Below are 17,927 nucleotides of genomic sequence, written 5' to 3' on the forward strand. Positions count from 1 at the left end.
ACACGATAAGATGAATGGGCATTGCACAGTCTATAAACTAAACAAGCACCACAACTCGCCAGCACATGAGCTGGCATATTACGAATGCAAGGGGAGAAAGGAGGCGATACTTTGGGCGCGTTTGGTAGCCTGCATTAGGCCCAGTTAGACCCACGCGGATGTTTTTGGATTGCTTGGTTGTCCGGGTCATATTGAAAAGTTGGCCCGCATGGACCTCAAAACAAGTCTGAGCCTGCACATAGGAACGCTCAAATCGGCCGTTTCTACCGGGCCAGACTGAGTTGATCCATCATTGAGCGCACATGGTGGGCCCTCTTGCACGAGAGGATGCGGGCGGTATACACGTTGTATATTGTTTCTTCTTCCACCTCAAGTAAGCTTCTTCTATAATCTCGTTTCTTAGGTCCTTTCTAATCCACACAATGGTGCGTCGATTTGGGATAAGCAAAGATGAGCATCGATGATTTTATGATTTTATTTTTGTGATCAGTTCATAGTTTCGTCGACCCTAAATGTTCAATTTGTGTTCATGTTTGAAGGTATTTTGAATGAATTTTGTCACATTCGTCGCACACAGTCGACCGTTTGAAATTTCCTTTGACCAGTAGCTTCATCTTGCAATTTAGTATGACTTTCGTGTTGCACATTTTATATTTTGATGATAGTAAACGAGTAGGTCTAACCTCTTCCTCATGGAATATATATACACATATATGTGATATGTGTTAGTGACATCCCTTAATCCCAGCCCACTCTCCCGTGTACTACACCAGCGTCACCATCGGCGTCGCTCCTCTTTGCCCCCTCTCCTGCATCGTGAAGTGGCCCCGGCCAACCATCATCATGTGCGTTGATCACAACTACAACCGCGCCGACCCGCCGCTCTCGAGCCATGCGCTCAGCGTCCTCCGCTCCTGCGCCGCGCTCAATGACCTGCAGAAGAGCACGAAGGCAGGTGAGCCATGCCAGGGCGTATCGAACCTAAAGAAGAGCGCGACGGCGTAGTACATGCGGGTGGCGGCCAGTCCACCACCCTCTTCTGCTGCTGGTTGTTCCCCTCCCCTGCTTGGTATCTATCTACCATTGATGAGCTTCAAAGACTACGCGCCACAGCGGCGGGAGGCTTGCTAGTCGACCCAAAGAGGCCGGTGTTCCGCATGGGCGAGCCTGCAGCGGTGGACGGTGGCCTTGGCGCCGAGTCCGACGGCGGCACGGCGAACTAGTTGCTTGTGTCATCGTCATCGTTCATTGCAATCGCCATGGCACTGTGTGTTTTGGATAGCTGTTAACTCTGAATCATATCGAGTGCACGCAACCAAACAACATGCACTAGTATGAGCACAACAGATGCGAGCAACCAAACACAGTGCGTAGAGGCGTTGCTACTATGCAGGAAAAGGGGATGTAGGCAACCAATCAGCATGCAGATGATGATTTTTTGGCTGCATATGCTCAGCCAGGTCCAATTGGGACAAGTATGCAAAGTGGCAAAAAACAATGCCGGTAACTAAACGCGTCATTTGTTTCTATGAAGATCGTACCCAAGGCTGACCTGTCGTTTGAGTCGGTGTTCACTGCTTGGTTCAGATTTAGACAACCCGTAGCAAAGATTACTTTGCTCACACCAAAGCTTTCTGCAAATTCGAATACTACCGTAACAAAATCACTTTGCCCATACTAGTTCAGATTTAATTGCTTTAACGGGGCTTTTCACCTTTTCCTATTCAATAAATAGATGGAGGCTGATCAACAGTTGTGGTTAAGTCAATCTTAATTGAGTAAGATTCATTTTCCCTTGTTGTGCATGCCTTAGATGTGCAGAGCGCACTCTGTAAAAGCCTTGCACCATCTTCTCGTGATGCTCGCATACTACAATTAGTGGTGAAACTAAGTCGCAAAACCAGAGCGTGAATGCATTTCCCAACGCCTACCAATCACAACATAACAATTTCCATTTCTCAAACACAACTTGTCTGTATTGGTTTGGGTGCTACACCCAGTAATAACGAGAGCTAATACTAAGGTGGTGTTTGGTTGTCTAGTGACTTTTTTTAGTCCCAACTAAAAAGTCTTTAGTCTCTAAAAAATCTTTTTTGTTTGTTTTCAGAGACTAAAAAGTCTCTAGTCTCTTTTTAGAGATTATTAAATGACCATGTTGCCCCTAATATATAAAAAAATAACAATCAAACAACATCATGGGGTGGCGGGCCAATGGGTGCATGGAGGAACATTGTTGGAAAAGTCTCAAAAAGTCACAAAAAGACTCTCCTTGAGAGTCTTCTTCATTTAGTCCCAAATACCTAATTTACTCCCTAAAAAGTCTCTCCCGTTTGGTAAAAAAGTCTCTAAGAGGGACTTTTTTCTAGTCCCTACACAAAAAAGTCCTTGGAAACAAACACCCCTTAAGACTGGTCATAGTGGGACTAATTTAGCTAGTAACATAGCATATTTTAAGAAAAGTTTGTTTATGTGATATGTAGTTAATAAGGAAAGGACTGTTTGAAGTAACATAATATGTTACTGTAACATAACACAATCCAAAGCAAAATGAGTCTACAATCTAATAAATGCAATCATCTATGATACTGTTTTTATGTTACTTTATACTATGAAGACAAATCTAATATGCAAAGTAAAAAGAACCGGAGGGAATAACATACCACATGAAACAAAGCCCGTGCAGTGCAGTTTGCTTTGGCGGGGTGGCCCTGTTTAATGGACAGTTGGTGAGTGTCGTTGACTATTCATGAACCTGAAATTAAGACAATAGTCCAACTGTTTTTAATGCTGGTATTTTGCAAAATAAAGTCTGGAATATGTAAATTTGACTATATATTTCTTACTAGTAGAGTATAATACAACTTCAAAACCTCCAGAAATATACAAAGCCTAGTTTTCCAGCTAGCCATAACCAAAACACACACATATCAATGTCTGTTCCCAGAGGAAAATAAGATGCGCCGTCTACACACGCAAAAGGCATATTTTAACGCCATGAAAAAACATTTTGCACGAGTTGTTGAGAGTAGCAAGTGTGAATGCTTCAGGCTCGTCGAGCAAGCTGTCGAGGTCGCTGGTATGTGGTATAGGAGGTGGTGAACAGCCCCCATTACAGTCTGGTCGTCCCATCTTTACATCTTACCCCTAAGCTGCATAAATAAAGCCGACAAATCATTAGGCCTTGAGGAACAGATTCCACCTGGACACATACATTCCTAAAAATCAACCAAGTGAAAGTTGCAGAAAGGCATATGAGAGCATCCATATCCGGGCTCCTCAAACACGCGATGTATGTCTCGGCTCCTCAAACCGGCCATATACGTCTGGGCTGACCAATACCGATCATATGTAGCTCAAATCTAGGACAGATATGAGGAGACCTGGACACACTCGGGCGCGTCTGCCACGTCGGACTAATGTGCGGTACCCACACATACGCTCGTTGTTACCCAACCGTCTGGTGAGGACGCCACTCTCGTGCGCCGCCCGAGGGGCGAAATTCGACTATCATCCTACACCTTCTATGGATTGATAAATCTTAGGTCATCCACTTAAGAAAAATCCTTACTGTCCTATAATTCTCTTTGCTTGGAAGCCCAATAAGAGTTTACCAAAATAGAAGTGCGTAGTAGACATCACTCGCCATTAGCAACACCCGGTTGTCACATCACAACAACGTGGTCGTTGTTGCAGGCTTGCAGCGTCTCATGAACATCGTTGCTACTCACTGTTATAGCAACGGTTTGCAACAATGTGGTCACAACAACAACGGTAGTATATATAGGCAACGCCACTCCACCCTGTAACAACGCCTCACCAGTTGGCCGGCGAGGCGGCACCACTGGTCGTATTCGCATCATCTCACAACAACCTGCACCACCCACCAGCCTATGACGCCATCGCAACATCTCGTGGCAACAACGGGTGCCATCCCAGCAGCCATGGGAACAATTGGCTTGCAGTTGCAGCACAGTGCAGCTTTCGCAATGCCTCGGCATTGCCCTGTAGCAGCACACGACTGGCTGGTTAGAGTAGGAGGGGACGGAGAGTGGACTCATGAACTACATCGAGCAAAGAGAGAGAGAGAGAGAGAGAGAGAGAGAGAGAGAGAGAGAGAGAGAGAGAGGGCAGGGGATCGTGTCGAGGAACAAGATGAGCGGCTAGGTTTAGAAATGAGATAAGGGCGAGCAAAGCGTGTGTAGGTCCAATGAACTAGACATGTGATTGACTACGGATGCCCACATCAGTTTTGGAGGCTGTTGAGACGTGTTGCGTGATCTTGCCAGATCCGACAACGCGTGAGGCTAATGATGGGATGACAACGTACAGTCGGTTGAATTAAATATTTTCCCTTGTAAAAATGTGTTTCTACTTTCTTGAAAAGTGTTGGAATACGCCAAATCATGTGTCACTTGGGTTATTTATTGGTGCAATCAAGGTTGAATCTGGCAGACACCCATGGGCTAGCTGCTTTGACCAATGTCTTCCTTGAAGCACCAAGCCACTTGTTGTTTGATACAGAGCTAGAAAAAGTGGATCCAACAACTGGCTATACTTTGGAATACGCCAAATCATGTGTCACTTAGGTTACAATTCTCTACGAAATTGTATTGTACTTAACCTTATATCGTGTGTAGAGTGGTATACCTTTTGCATAGCTTTATGGTGGCTTGTTGTCTACCTAGGTGCTTCACTACTGCATGAATGCCTTGGCAGACGCAAATAGGCTAGCAGTGGCGGGCTTTGCTATGATTGGCGTCTATCAATGACCTCTCGTGCAGGCGCTCGCCACTAGTAATGTATGCAACAGTGGAGGGTGTTAAAAAGCCTGCCAGGTAAATTAAAAATTACGCAACTGCCACAAAATTTTGTTGTCACGACTGCGTTTTTCATAATACTTATATAAGAAATTGCAATACGCACTGCAACATTATATTGCTTCCGATAAAGTATATCAATACACTACATTGATACACATCATTTCATGCATGCATTTTTAACCTCAACCACTAATCCATATAACATGTTTAGTAGTCATCATAGCTAGCTAGTATATTCACTAGTTAGTACCGATCATGATCGACATTATAGCTAGCTAGTATTACATAGTAGCTTAAAACATGATCGACATTATATTCACTAGTTATTATCGATCATGACAACAACCAGCTACTCCTCTCCTTTAGGAATGGATGTGAAGAATAAGAAAACCTTTGCATCTCCATGGTGGAACACAAAGATCCACCAATCTTCAATTTTCAGCTTCCACTCTTGTAGAATTTGCCTCCATCCATTCACTAAGACTCATCCATCTAGTAGGTCTGCAGTGGAGTATGTGTCTCTAAAATTGGTCTTGTCATGGCAAATAAGTGTCATCCCACCATGCCCATCCATCACCTAAGGCACAACACATCTTGGGAGCTTCTGTTCAAGAACACAATAGTAACATAGTAAGTAGTTTAATTAACTCAAGAAGAATGTATGAAAGAGACATATACTAGAAACACAATAGTAACAATTCTTACCAGGTTTTTGTTATGAATGTTGGTTTTGTTCAATGTGTGGACTAGTGGCACGTATGTTGCATTTTACCAGTACTGTAACACTAGTAGAAAAATGGCCATTTGTCCCGGTTCATAAGGCCCATCTGTCCCGGTTGGGGAACCGGGACTAAAGGGTCGTTACTAATGCCCTAGGCCTTTAGTCCCGGTTCTTATACCAACTGGGACAGATGGGCCTCCACGTGGCCGCTCCGGCGAGCCTAGGCACAAGGGCCTTTGGTCCTAGTTGGTAGCACCAACCGGGACCAACAAGCTTCCACGCGTCAGCATTTCAGGGGCTGGTTTTTTTTTGAAAGGAGGTGGTTTAGGGGTTTTGGGGGTTAATTTAGGTTGGTATAGGTAGCTAATAGGATGTGTCCTCTCTTATCTCCGTGCTACTGCTACTGCTATGCCTAAACATGACTTAGAATGAAGTGAGGCAACATGTGGTGCATGTCGAAAGTAATAGTAATCCTAACTTGATCAAGTTTGGATTGTACTACTTTCGACATGCACCACATGCATGTTGCCTTCACTTCAATCCAATCCATGTTCATTTCACCCGCTGATATATAATAACTCTTCATGCTCGCATCATGCATCATCATATATAATAACAAGTCTACTAATCATCATCATACAACTTCTACTCGTTATTAATAACAAGTCATACGATCACCATCCTCATAGTCATCGAACCAACCCTACTTAATTGTTCTTAGCACATGATCATCAGTATTAGGTAGGACCTAAATACCCTCTTTAAGGTAAAATAGCATAAAACAATATAGACCCTGACTCTCCGTTATGGAGAATGGAGATCATCCTGTCTCCAATTCTTGCGCTTCGCTTCCTTTTGCTTCCAAGAACCTCCTTACGATTGTCCATACATTTTTTCCATCCTTTGATTTGCATGTCTCCATTCCTTTTAGAAATCTGGTATGGACAGTTGAGATTCGTAGGATGACCTGGCTGTATGTTCAAAACATTAAGGCTACCTTTCTGATACATCAAATGAGGCACACAATTCTCTGGGATTATCTGTTGAAAAACATAGTAATAACTTCATAGTTAACAATGATGTACTAGTTTTAGAAGTATGCAAAAGATGCACGGATGTCGTAATAGTAAAAAATCTTACCAGGGTATCTCCATGGTAGTTACCGTAGTTGAACACATGCACTAGTGGCACGTATTGACCATAATGTTGAGGAGTTTGATTGTAGATATTGTAATTCTCAATGTCAGTACAAAATCCGACCAGATGATTTTTCTCCTTGTAAGTTAATTCAGAGACATCGGTGTAGTGGGTTTTGTCTACCATCTCTCGCACATTCTTTGAAGAATGAAAATAAGCTGTCAATGGAAATAAGCTGTCAACTATTTTAAAATAAACAATATAAATTAGCTAATAACTATGTTTGAGAAACTAAACTCACATAGCGGTAGAATTGGAGGCGTATCAACAAGGACCCAAATGTCCATATTGTCTTGCTCGATTTCAGGATCACCAATGAAAGATCGTGGAAGTCACCTAGAGGGGGGGTGAATAGGCGTTTTAAAATAATTATGGTTTAGGCTTGAACAAATGCGGAATAAACCTAGCGGTTAATTTGCCAAGCACAAAACCTAAAACAATTAGGCTCACCTATGTGCACCAACAACTTATGCTAAGAAAGATAAGCAACTATGTGATAGCAAGATATATGACAAGAAACAATAAGGCTATCACAAAGTAAAGTGCATAAGTAAAGGGCTCGGGTAAGAGATAACCGAGGCACGAGGAGACGATGATGTATCCCGAAGTTCACACCCTTGCGGATGCTAATCTCCGTTTGGAGCGGTGTGGAGGCACAATGCTCCCCAAGAAGCCACTAGGGCCACCGTAATCTCCTCACGCTCTCGCACAATGCAAGATGCCGTGATTCCACTAAGGGACCCTTGAGGGCGGTCACCGAACCCGTACAAATGGCAACCCTTGGGGGCGGTCACCGAACCCATACACTTTGGCAACCCTTGGGGGCGGTCACCGGTACCCGTCAAATTGCTCGGGGCGATCTCCACAACCTAATTGGAGACCCCGACGCTTGCCCGGAGCTTTGCACCACAATGATTAAGCTCCGAACACCAACAACCGTCTAGGGCGCCCAAGCACCCAAGAAGAACAAGCTCAAGGGTACCAAGCACCCAAGAGTAATAAGCTTCTCAACTTGTAACTTCCACGTATCACGTGGAGAACTCAAACCGGTGCACCAAATGCAATGGCAAGGGCACACGGAGTGCCCAAGTCCTTCTCTCGCAAATCCCACCGGAGCAACTAATGCTAGGGAGGAAAATGAGAGGAAGAACAAGACGGAGAACACCAAGAACTCCAAGATCTAGATCCAAGGGATTCCCCTCACATAGAGGAGAAAGTGATTGGTGGAAATGTGGATCTAGATCTCCTCTCTCTTTTCCCTCAAAAACTAGCAAGAATCCATGGAGGGATTAAGAGTTAGCAAGCTCAAAGAAGGTCAACAATGGGGGCAAAAACGAGCTCAAGAGATAGGGTTCATCGGGGAAGAAGACCCCCTTTTATAGGAGGGGGGAAATCCAACCGTTATGTGCTCAGCCCGCACACGAGCGGTACTATCGCTCCTGGTCCCGGTACAACCGGGACTCATAGTATACGTGCAGAACCCTACCAGGCGGTACAACCGGGAGACCAGGCGGTAGCACCGGTTGAGAATAACAACCGGAGCAACCGCCCAACCACCGCTCAACCACCGCATAGGAACAGAAGGGAGTCACCCCTGAGTGCGGTAGTCGAGCGGTACCGGGCCGGTGCAACCGCATGGCCTTGAGCGCTCGGGCGGCTAAGTCCTGAGCGGTAGAACCGCTCCGGACACCGGTGGTACCGGTACGACCGGACCAACCGGGCCACCACCGCCCGAGTACCGCATCAAAACAGAGGCCTGACCGGTACTTGGGCGGTGCCTGGCCGGAACAACCGCCCAAGTCTTTGCTGAGCAAGATGGCGGTACCACCGCCCGGAAGCAGCGGTACAACGGCTGAGAGCTCCAAGCGGTACTACCGCTGGGGCTCGTGGTACTACCGAGGTACTAGGGGGCGTGCAGGCTCAGGGAAGGGCGGCGCAGCCTGGCGGCATCGAGGAGGGTCGGCGTCGTCGGGCGGCAACTGGCGATGAAAAAAATGCCTATGAGCTCCGAATTGAGCAAACTCAAGCTTGTTGGAAACAAGACGACGAGTAGCATCAAAACATCGACTGGTAATAGTAAGAAGAGGCAGGGGAGGTATGCCTAACAAAAAGAGGAGTGAAACTTCCAACCGAGAAGAATCGGCAAAACCTCCAACATCGAAAACATCATAGAAGATGCATGCGAACTCCGTTTTCGATGAACTCAAGCTTGTCATCAAGATGACCATAAGCTCTAAGACTCACAAAGATGATGCAAGGATGCAATGGTTTGAGCTCTCTACGAACGATACGATCAAGCTACTCATCAAGAGCCCCCCTTGATAGTACGGCAATCGATCCTATAACCCGGTCTCCCAACTACCATCATGAGACCGGTAAAATAGAAAAACCATCAAGGGCAAACCTTTGCCTTGCAGATGGTCCACTTGAGCTAGATGATGACGATCTTGACTCCCTCAAGTTGGACCACCTTTCTTGATTGTGTTGACTCGATGAAGACTAGTTGATTGCTCCCCCATACTCCACTATGGGTGAGCCACTCTTCCGCACATCTTCACAAGTCCATTATCACCACAAAGGACGGCAAGCTTCAAGCATTTGATCTCTTCGTGATGCTCCACTTGATCCCTCTCGGTACATCTTCTGCGCTTTGTGAGTTGATCAACTTGATTCACTCTTGACTTAGTCTTGATCATCCTTGAACCTTTCCAATTCTCTTCATTTGAATGATGTCTTGAAGGTAGACATGAATGATCACACAATCTTCTTCTTCAAGACATGCTTGCAATAAGCTCAACTCTCACATGACCAATCTTTGGATAATTCCTTGAATAACACCTTGGTCGACACAAACTCTCCTTGAAACCAACACATGTACTCCAAGAAAAGCCTATGGACAAAACCTTCAAATATAACTCAAGGCAACCATTAGTCCATAGAGATTGTCATCAATTACCAAAACCAAACATGGGGGCACCGCATGTTCTTTCAACCAAGATCCATGGTGACAAGCATACCCTCGTCAAAACCATACATCTTGCAAAGTGCTTTCCAATTTTTGCAACCAAAATGGGTTACGCTCTCAGAATTGTACAGCTTTACTTCAAAATCCACATCGTGATGAGTCCTTAGGTGAATTTTCTTTGTTTCAAAACTTTCATGGTCTTCAAAACCCATCCTCTCCAAGACATAGTGCATTGCATGGCATGGGATAAGCTACTCGAATTGTAAAATATGAGAATTACATGTTGAAATAGTTGTAGTCATGCTTAATTACGAAAAAACACGTGTCGTCGTTGCGTGCCGTTTCAACATCGAAGGTCTCCTCGAGCTTAATGCTGAAGCGCCGATCATCGTCCAGGTGAGGCATGTCGCACAGACCTCGATCGTCGTGGCACCAGCTGCACTCCCCTGGGAGACTTTCGTCGTCTGATGACGACATTTCCTACGTTCATATATTCAAATATTAAACTTGTACAATTAAATATATGTACTACAAAAACTAAATTAGATCATTATTATTCATCACGGGTTGACTATCAGTCTGTCGAGTCTTTTCTTGAAAACTCTCAGCTCACGTGGTGTATATATTTGACTCTCGGTGATAGTCGCTCCTCACTTTGTCCCCGAGTGCATTACACCAAAATGTCTTGCACACGGGAACGAAGGAGAAGCGACCCCCACAAAAAGAGTCGGGATTCTTCGTCCTCCCATATATATATATTGTGGAACTCTCCCTCACAGATTCCTCTCTGACATTTGCGACCATGGGTGATGGTCGTTACTCCTTCCCCTAGTGCATAACAAAGGTCTAGCACCCGGAGAAGAAGGAGAAACGACCCCCACGACAACAGTCGGGCTTCTTTGTCCTCTCATATATGGTGGAGACTCGACAGAATTAAAGTCAACCCGAAATATCGTTTAATTATCTTTCTAGAAAAGGATTTGGCTGGTCTCACCTCGAGGTCCGAGGGGGTCGGTGACGGGGACGATGGCAGGGATGATGGAGGAGGGCTCCTTGATTTCTGCGAAAACAAAAACCCTATAAGCTATCAACTAATCATATGCATACGCCTTGCATAGTGCTCTTCAATTTTAGCATTCAAAGTAGGAGTAGTTTTCCAATTTAAGCATTCAATAAGCAAAATCAGATCGCAAAATAAAGTAGTATTAAAATTAGGATGCATTCAATTATAAGCAAAACTACATCATCTCTTGCGTCTGTACATCGTCGAATATTATCACCAATACACCTCGAACACTATCATACATATAACATCGCTAGTACAGCCAGAACCGAAGTGCCCGACGAGTATCGGCACGGGCGGTGGACACCCAAAGAGAAGGAACTATCACAGGATCGCTCCAGTGAGATCCCTGAAGAACCTGCCAGGTATTGTCGAACCTGGCCTCCAACACAACCATGTAGCGACGGACATGCTCGTCGTCCTCGCTGACACAGTGACGTACCACCTCCGCGGTGTCCGAAAGCCTCGGCACCATCACTAGCCCACGCGACCGCCACAAAATAAGGATCGGGTCAATGACGGGCTGGCTCCTCACCAACCTACGCCCCCCGAAAGGTAGCACATCCCAAAACCATCCCGGCGGAGCCCAGTGCCAGACATGGCCCCTCTGATCAAGACGGCCTCCTCCACCGAGTCGACGACGAAGATGAGGGATAGGCATCGTCGACGTCGATGCGGGAATAATTGTTAACAAAAAAAACTAGTTCTATTAATTTTCTTGCTAAAAATAAACTACTTCTATATATAGTAAAATAAAGTAGTTTTCTTGAATAACTAGTTCAACTACTACTAAGCACTTAATTACTATAAATAAAATAAAGTAGTACTTACTAAAAATAAACAACTTCTATATATAGCAAAATAAAGTAGTTTTATTAAATCAACTAGTTCAATTACTAAGCACTTACTATAAATAAAATAAAGTAGTACTTACTAAAAACAAACTATTTCTATATATATAGTAAAATAAAGTAGTTTTATTAAATCAACTAGTTACTATTAATTAAGCACTTAATATAAATAAAATAAAGTAGTACTTACTAAAAATAAGAAGAGGAAGAAGAAGGAAAAGAAGAAAGAAAGAAAAAAAAGAAGAAAAAGAGGAGAAGAATTCCTTCTTCTCCTCCTCTTTTTTTCCTTCTTTTTCCTCTTCGTTTTCCTCTTTATTTTCTTCTTCTTTTTCCTCTTATTTTTCTTCTAAATATGAACATATACATAAAAGACTTTGATCATACACAATTTTAATATGAGTTTTAACTTAGTAAATTCTATGGACAAAAAAAATTCCACAAACATCTCATCTCGTCTCCACAAAACACATCTCATCTCATCTCATTTCATCCAAAAATAATTCTTTGCACATTCGTTGCATATGAACATACATACATTTACTTTTTTTTCTTAAATGTAACATATGAACATTTTCTTAAATGAGCATATGAACATACATATCAGCAAAAAATAGACCTTTTTCTTTGCATATGTACATAAAAAAATCTATACACATCAATCCATCCATCCATCCATATATATAAATACATCAATCCATCCATCTATATATATGAAAATAATTAAAGAAAAAAATTCTATGAACCTAAAAAATTCTAGAAAGCAGGGGCAGGGGCGGCGGCGGCAACGCGTAGGGGCAGGGGCGGTGGCGGCGGCAACTCACAGGGCAGGGCGGCGGCGGTGGTAGCGCAGGGCAGGGGCGGCGGCGGTGGCAGCACGGGGCAGGGGCGGCAGCGCGCGGCGGTGGCACAGGAGGAAGGGGAGCAGAGCTCACTGGGGACGGCGGCGGCAGCGCGCAGGGGCAGGGGCAGCAGCGGCGGCGCGCAGGGCAGCGCAGGGGCGGCGACAGTGCATGGCAGGGGCGGTGGCGTAGGGCAGGGGAAGAGGGGCAAAGCTCACTGGGGGCGGCGGAGAGCACTAGGGGGCGTGCAGGCTCAGGGAAGGGCGGCGCAGCCTGGCGGCATCGAGGAGGGTCGGCGTCGTCGGGCGGCAACTGGCGATGAAAAAAATGCCTATGAGCTCCGAATTGAGCAAACTCAAGCTTGTTGGAAACAAGACGACGAGTAGCATCAAAACATCGACTGGTAATAGTAAGAAGAGGCAGGGGAGGTATGCCTAACAAAAAGAGGAGTGAAACCTCCAACCGAGAAGAATCGGCAAAACCTCCAACATCGAAAACATCATAGAAGATGCATGCGAACTCCGTTTTCGATGAACTCAAGCTTGTCATCAAGATGACCATAAGCTCTAAGACTCACAAAGAGAACCAATCAAGAACCAAGAAAGATGATGCAAGGATGCAATGGTTTGAGCTCTCTACGAACGATACGATCAAGCTACTCATCAAGAGCCCCCCTTGATAGTACGGCAATCGATCCTATAACCCGGTCTCCCAACTATCATCATGAGACCGGTAAAATAGAAAAACCATCAAGGGCAAACCTTTGCCTTGCACATGGTCCACTTGAGCTAGATGATGACGATCTTGACTCCCTCAAGTTGGACCACCTTTCTTGATTGTGTTGACTCGATGAAGACTAGTTGATTGCTCCCCCATACTCCACTATGGGTGAGCCACTCTTCCGCACATCTTCACAAGTCCATTATCACCACAAAGGACGGCAAGCTTCAAGCATTTGATCTCTTCGTGATGCTCCACTTGAACTTGCACACTGCAACCTAACCCCACAAAGAACTCTCACGAAGACCATGGGTTAGTACACAAAGCGTAATTGACAATTCTTACCATACCATGGGATCACTTGATCCCTCTCGGTACATCTTCTGCGCTTTGTGAGTTGATCAACTTGATTCACTCTTGACTTAGTCTTGATCAACCTTGAACCTTTCCAATTCTCTTCATTTGAATGATGTCTTGAAGGTAGACATGAATGCTCACACAATCTTCTTCTTCAAGACATGCTCGCAATAAGCTCAACTCTCACATGACCAATCTTTGGATAATTCCTTGAATAACACCTTGGTCAACACAAACTCTCCTTGAAATCAACACATGCACTCCAAGAAATGCCTATGGACAAAACCTTCAAATATAACTCAAGGAAACCATTAGTCCATAGAGATTGTCATCAGTTACCAAAACCAAACATGGGGGCACCGCATGTTCTTTCAATCTCCCCCATTTTGGTAATTGATGACAATCACTTTCAAGAGAGCTTAATACAAGGAATTATGCATCACCATGCAATGCAACAACCAATAAAGCATGCGTATGAGATGCAAATGCTTAGGAAGAAAACCAAAGCAAGGAGAAAACTCTAAAGACTTCTCCACAAAACTCTCTGAAACCTCCACAAAACTCTCTGAAACTTCTCCCCCATTGGCATCGATTGCCAAAATGGGTGAAAAGCTAAGAAGACCAATATAAAAGGTGTTCCTCCAAAGTTGTGTATTTCTCAACAAGAGAGTGGAATGCCATACACATATCCAAAGGTAATACTTGGAGGGAGACCAACTATATTGAGGCACCAAGATTGCTAAAGGAATGATATGCCACAAGGACATAACAAAGAGAGACACAAGCAATCAAGCAATCAAAAGGTACCAATTGAAGCAAGCAATCAACGGATATCAATTGAACCAACTAGACCAAAGATCCTACGAGCCACATGAATAAAGGATATTATGAAATAAGCAAAGGAGTGTTCTAAAGAAACTAGAGAAGTTCCCCATGATTTGTGCACACATAAGAATATTTGTATTTGGATACAAAGTGCACAAAATAGGATCATAGCTCCCCCAAAATCAATAGAAACTTACAACAAGTGCAAGTGAGCATATAGGAAACAAAGCCTAGTACTTGCAACACACACATGGTTGAGCAACAAGTAATAAAAGAGGCAACTTAAGAATGGGCTCAACCAAAATGATGTGTGTGAGTCAAGGCAATGCACTTGAGAAGATTAATGTACGGATGAGCATCAGGCATCAATAAAGTCTTGAAAGAACGAGGCACACGGTGCAAGGCCTATCATTCCCACACACAACTAGCAAATGGGTTCACAAGCTTACTAATAAGCATATTAAGAACCTATGCTTGTGACAACCCATGGTGAAGATAGAAGATGAAAGCCTCATCAAGACGAGGGATACCAATTAAGATGGCAAAAGCCTCGTGAAGATAAGCATGAGGAAAATAATCTTCACCACACACAAGAGTGCATCAAGATGCAACGATAGAAGACACGCACTCAAGGCAAAAGCTTTCACGGAGCCACCAAAGAAATAACATAAGAAAGACAAGGTGGCCGTGAAAGAAAGGATATCAACTAGATATGCAACTTCTCTTAAGTGTATAAGATTCTAGGTAGACAAAATCATGATGATATATATCTACAAAGAAGGATGTACACCCGAAATAGTTACAACACGAGGAACAAGATATCCAAAGGGAGGTCATACATATACCAATAAGATATTTGCTTGGAAGCATAGCTCATGGCTAGATATTGGTCTTATTGTATATAAATGAAGTCCACCCACGAACAACAAAGACATCACAACTAGCAACAAGAGATCATTGTTGGGATGCTTTGAGAAAGAAAAACAAGTATCACAAGAATGAATGAATAACATGCCATGATACAACCTACACAAGGTTGATACAAGAAATGTGTGCATGAAGTATATGAAGATACTTGTTACCGAGATAACATTGGAAGGATGTAGTAGATACCAATTGAAGGTACAAAGTAGTTGATCATCCTAGCTTGACTCCAATAAGCACATGGTGAAAACACCTTCCTTGTGAGTGAGCCGAGCATCCAATGCATCTCCACTTGTTCCTGGAACAAAAACACAAACAAAATGGTACCCAAACTCATTGGGACCAAAGAGTTAGAGAACCAACAACATGTAGGACAAACTCCACATAAATATGTGCATATAGATATGAAAATGAATTTCATGCACATCTCATCCAATTTGAGACTTGGTGGAGTTCCCCCTATATATTGGGTCAAAGGAAGAAAACATGCCAAAGAAACTACAAGAAGTAAATATGCAAGCTCAAGACTTTCAAGAACCGAGACCAAAAGACAAAGAAATACCAAGTGAAGAAAAGATACCAAATGAATAAATCATCACTTGGAGGATATCAATAAAAGATACATCAAGGAATGAGATATCCATTGATACCCACTAAATAAAGGATATCAAACCCCCAAAAGAGAGGATGGTTCCAAACAAACCAAGCTCTCTACAAAGTTTCAAGATGGCACAAAGTACCCAAAAGAAACGACTTGCCTTCCACCGACACACTTGATAAGGATCACAAGATGAGTGTTTTATAGAAAATATGATAGCTCCCCCAAGACAAGTGCATTATAGAGAAATTTCATTTGAATACAAAATGCACAAGGTGGGATCACCACTTTCACTATATCTAGAAAACACTAGACAAGATCAAGAAATAAACAAGATCCACAAGTGGTATGGAAGACAAAGGGAGTTGATACAGTTCTTGGCAAGATAAAGGGCAAATAAAAAGCAAAGGCCAATGTAAAGATGATCAATAAATTCTACCACAAAAGTGAGTACCAATTGTCAAAAGACAAGAAGTAAACGGAAATAATTCCCGGTGGTAGATAGCAAGGATACCCGGGGATCTACAGCAACAACAGTTGAACTTGAATGTATGGAATCATCAATATTGTACCTCTGGCATCGGGCATTTTCCTCGATTGCATGAATCTTGAGCTCCTCGATCTGGTTGGCAATCTGATGACGCCTCCCCAGCCTCCTAAGACGCTGAGCCATCTTCCTGACAAAGCCTTTCTTGCCATCAGCGCCTTCAAGATCATGCATGAAGTCGTCGATGCAATTCTCCATGTCATAGGACATCTCCCTAACATGATCCCGCCAGTCCTTAGCCTGAGGATCAAGCTTATCTACAAGCTCTAGCTTGTCAAGGAGAGCTTTCATGCTGCTGAGCTCATCCTTGAGAAACATGACCTGCCTTCTCACCCCGGTGAGCTTTCTGTACTCCTCACCAAGTAGCTCAGTGAGCTTGCCGATGAGGGGGTTAACCACACCCATCGTCACGCTCACAATTTCTGCTGCCATCTCGAGCTTAGTCTCCTTCCTCTCTCTGCTTAGTAGCTAGCTAGCTGTGTTTGTGTGCATGCAACAAGTAAGCAAAGGTTGGTGAAGAGAGCTAGCTAACTCAATGGTGCTATCTATACTACTGAAATCCTGTAAAATATACTCATCTTTATGGCTTTCCTCGAGATTCGCGGGTGCTTTGCCCTTAGTTTACTCAGAATAGCCTATACACTGTATTGGGAGTTACAAGAATCATTTTCCAAATTTATCTAATTAGTATAGTACTCCTATAGATCTACGCCAAGATTAAAAATTCTAACCAAGGCATTGGAGAGCATCTCGATGCTTGTGGGCACGGTTGGGTGGTTCAAGCAAGACGACGATGCTTTTTGTCCCGCTCCACGCGCTTTCACACTTGTTGTTCTAAAGAAGAAGAAAAAAACTAAAATCAAGATAGCGGCAAATTTTTTTAGGGGAAATATGGGGAGTTTTATTCAACAAAAGCTCCGGCAGAATCTGCAAGAGGCTAGTTACAAGAAAACTAGGTTTCAACTCTAACCAGTATCATGCATACGATAATATATATAACTCCGTAGTGTATAATAACATCAATTAGTATCCTAGATAACCTTATTTATTATTCTACATTACTCATTTTAGCACCTCATTTAATATGATACAGTATCATACTAGTATGATGTGTGACACCAGTATACTCTCTTTCCTCATTACTCATGTTTGATAACTATTTAATTCTAATAGTTTTCATATGATGAACATTCAAAAATAAGTTTAAGACAAGCTAGAATCATGGTACTCTTGTAGGCTAATAAATCCGGCAACATTAAAGAATAAAGTACTACTGGTTAAAGGCTTATAGTTGAGCTTAGGTTAGTGGCGGACAACAATTGAAATCCGCCACAACTCTTTTTGAAAAATTCTAGTGGTGGGTGGAAAAAACGCACGCCCGTGCTAAAGGCTCGGCAGTGGCGGGTACTATTTTTGACCCGCTACACCTAAGTTTTCACAGGATTAGCTGTGGAATAGAAACAATAGTGGCGAGTATTTTATGGCGCCTGCCACTAGTTC

General features: G+C 43.5%; 1 protein-coding gene across 1 annotated transcript; it reads right to left on the reverse strand.

The window, feature by feature from the left end:
* Positions 1 to 860: 860 nt before the first annotated feature.
* On the reverse strand, positions 861 to 16,859 carry LOC119315695 (disease resistance protein PIK6-NP-like). Its single transcript, XM_037590217.1, has 2 exons — positions 16,395 to 16,859; positions 861 to 1,073 (listed from the first exon to the last, which is right to left on the reverse strand). The coding sequence occupies exons 1-2, from the start codon at positions 16,857 to 16,859 to the stop codon at positions 861 to 863; spliced, it is 678 nt and encodes a 225-aa protein (XP_037446114.1).
* Between the last annotated feature and the right edge of the window lie 1,068 nt (positions 16,860 to 17,927).

This window comes from Triticum dicoccoides, chromosome 6A (assembly GCF_002162155.2).
Source record: "Triticum dicoccoides isolate Atlit2015 ecotype Zavitan chromosome 6A, WEW_v2.0, whole genome shotgun sequence".
Classification (NCBI taxonomy): domain Eukaryota; kingdom Viridiplantae; phylum Streptophyta; class Magnoliopsida; order Poales; family Poaceae; genus Triticum; species Triticum dicoccoides.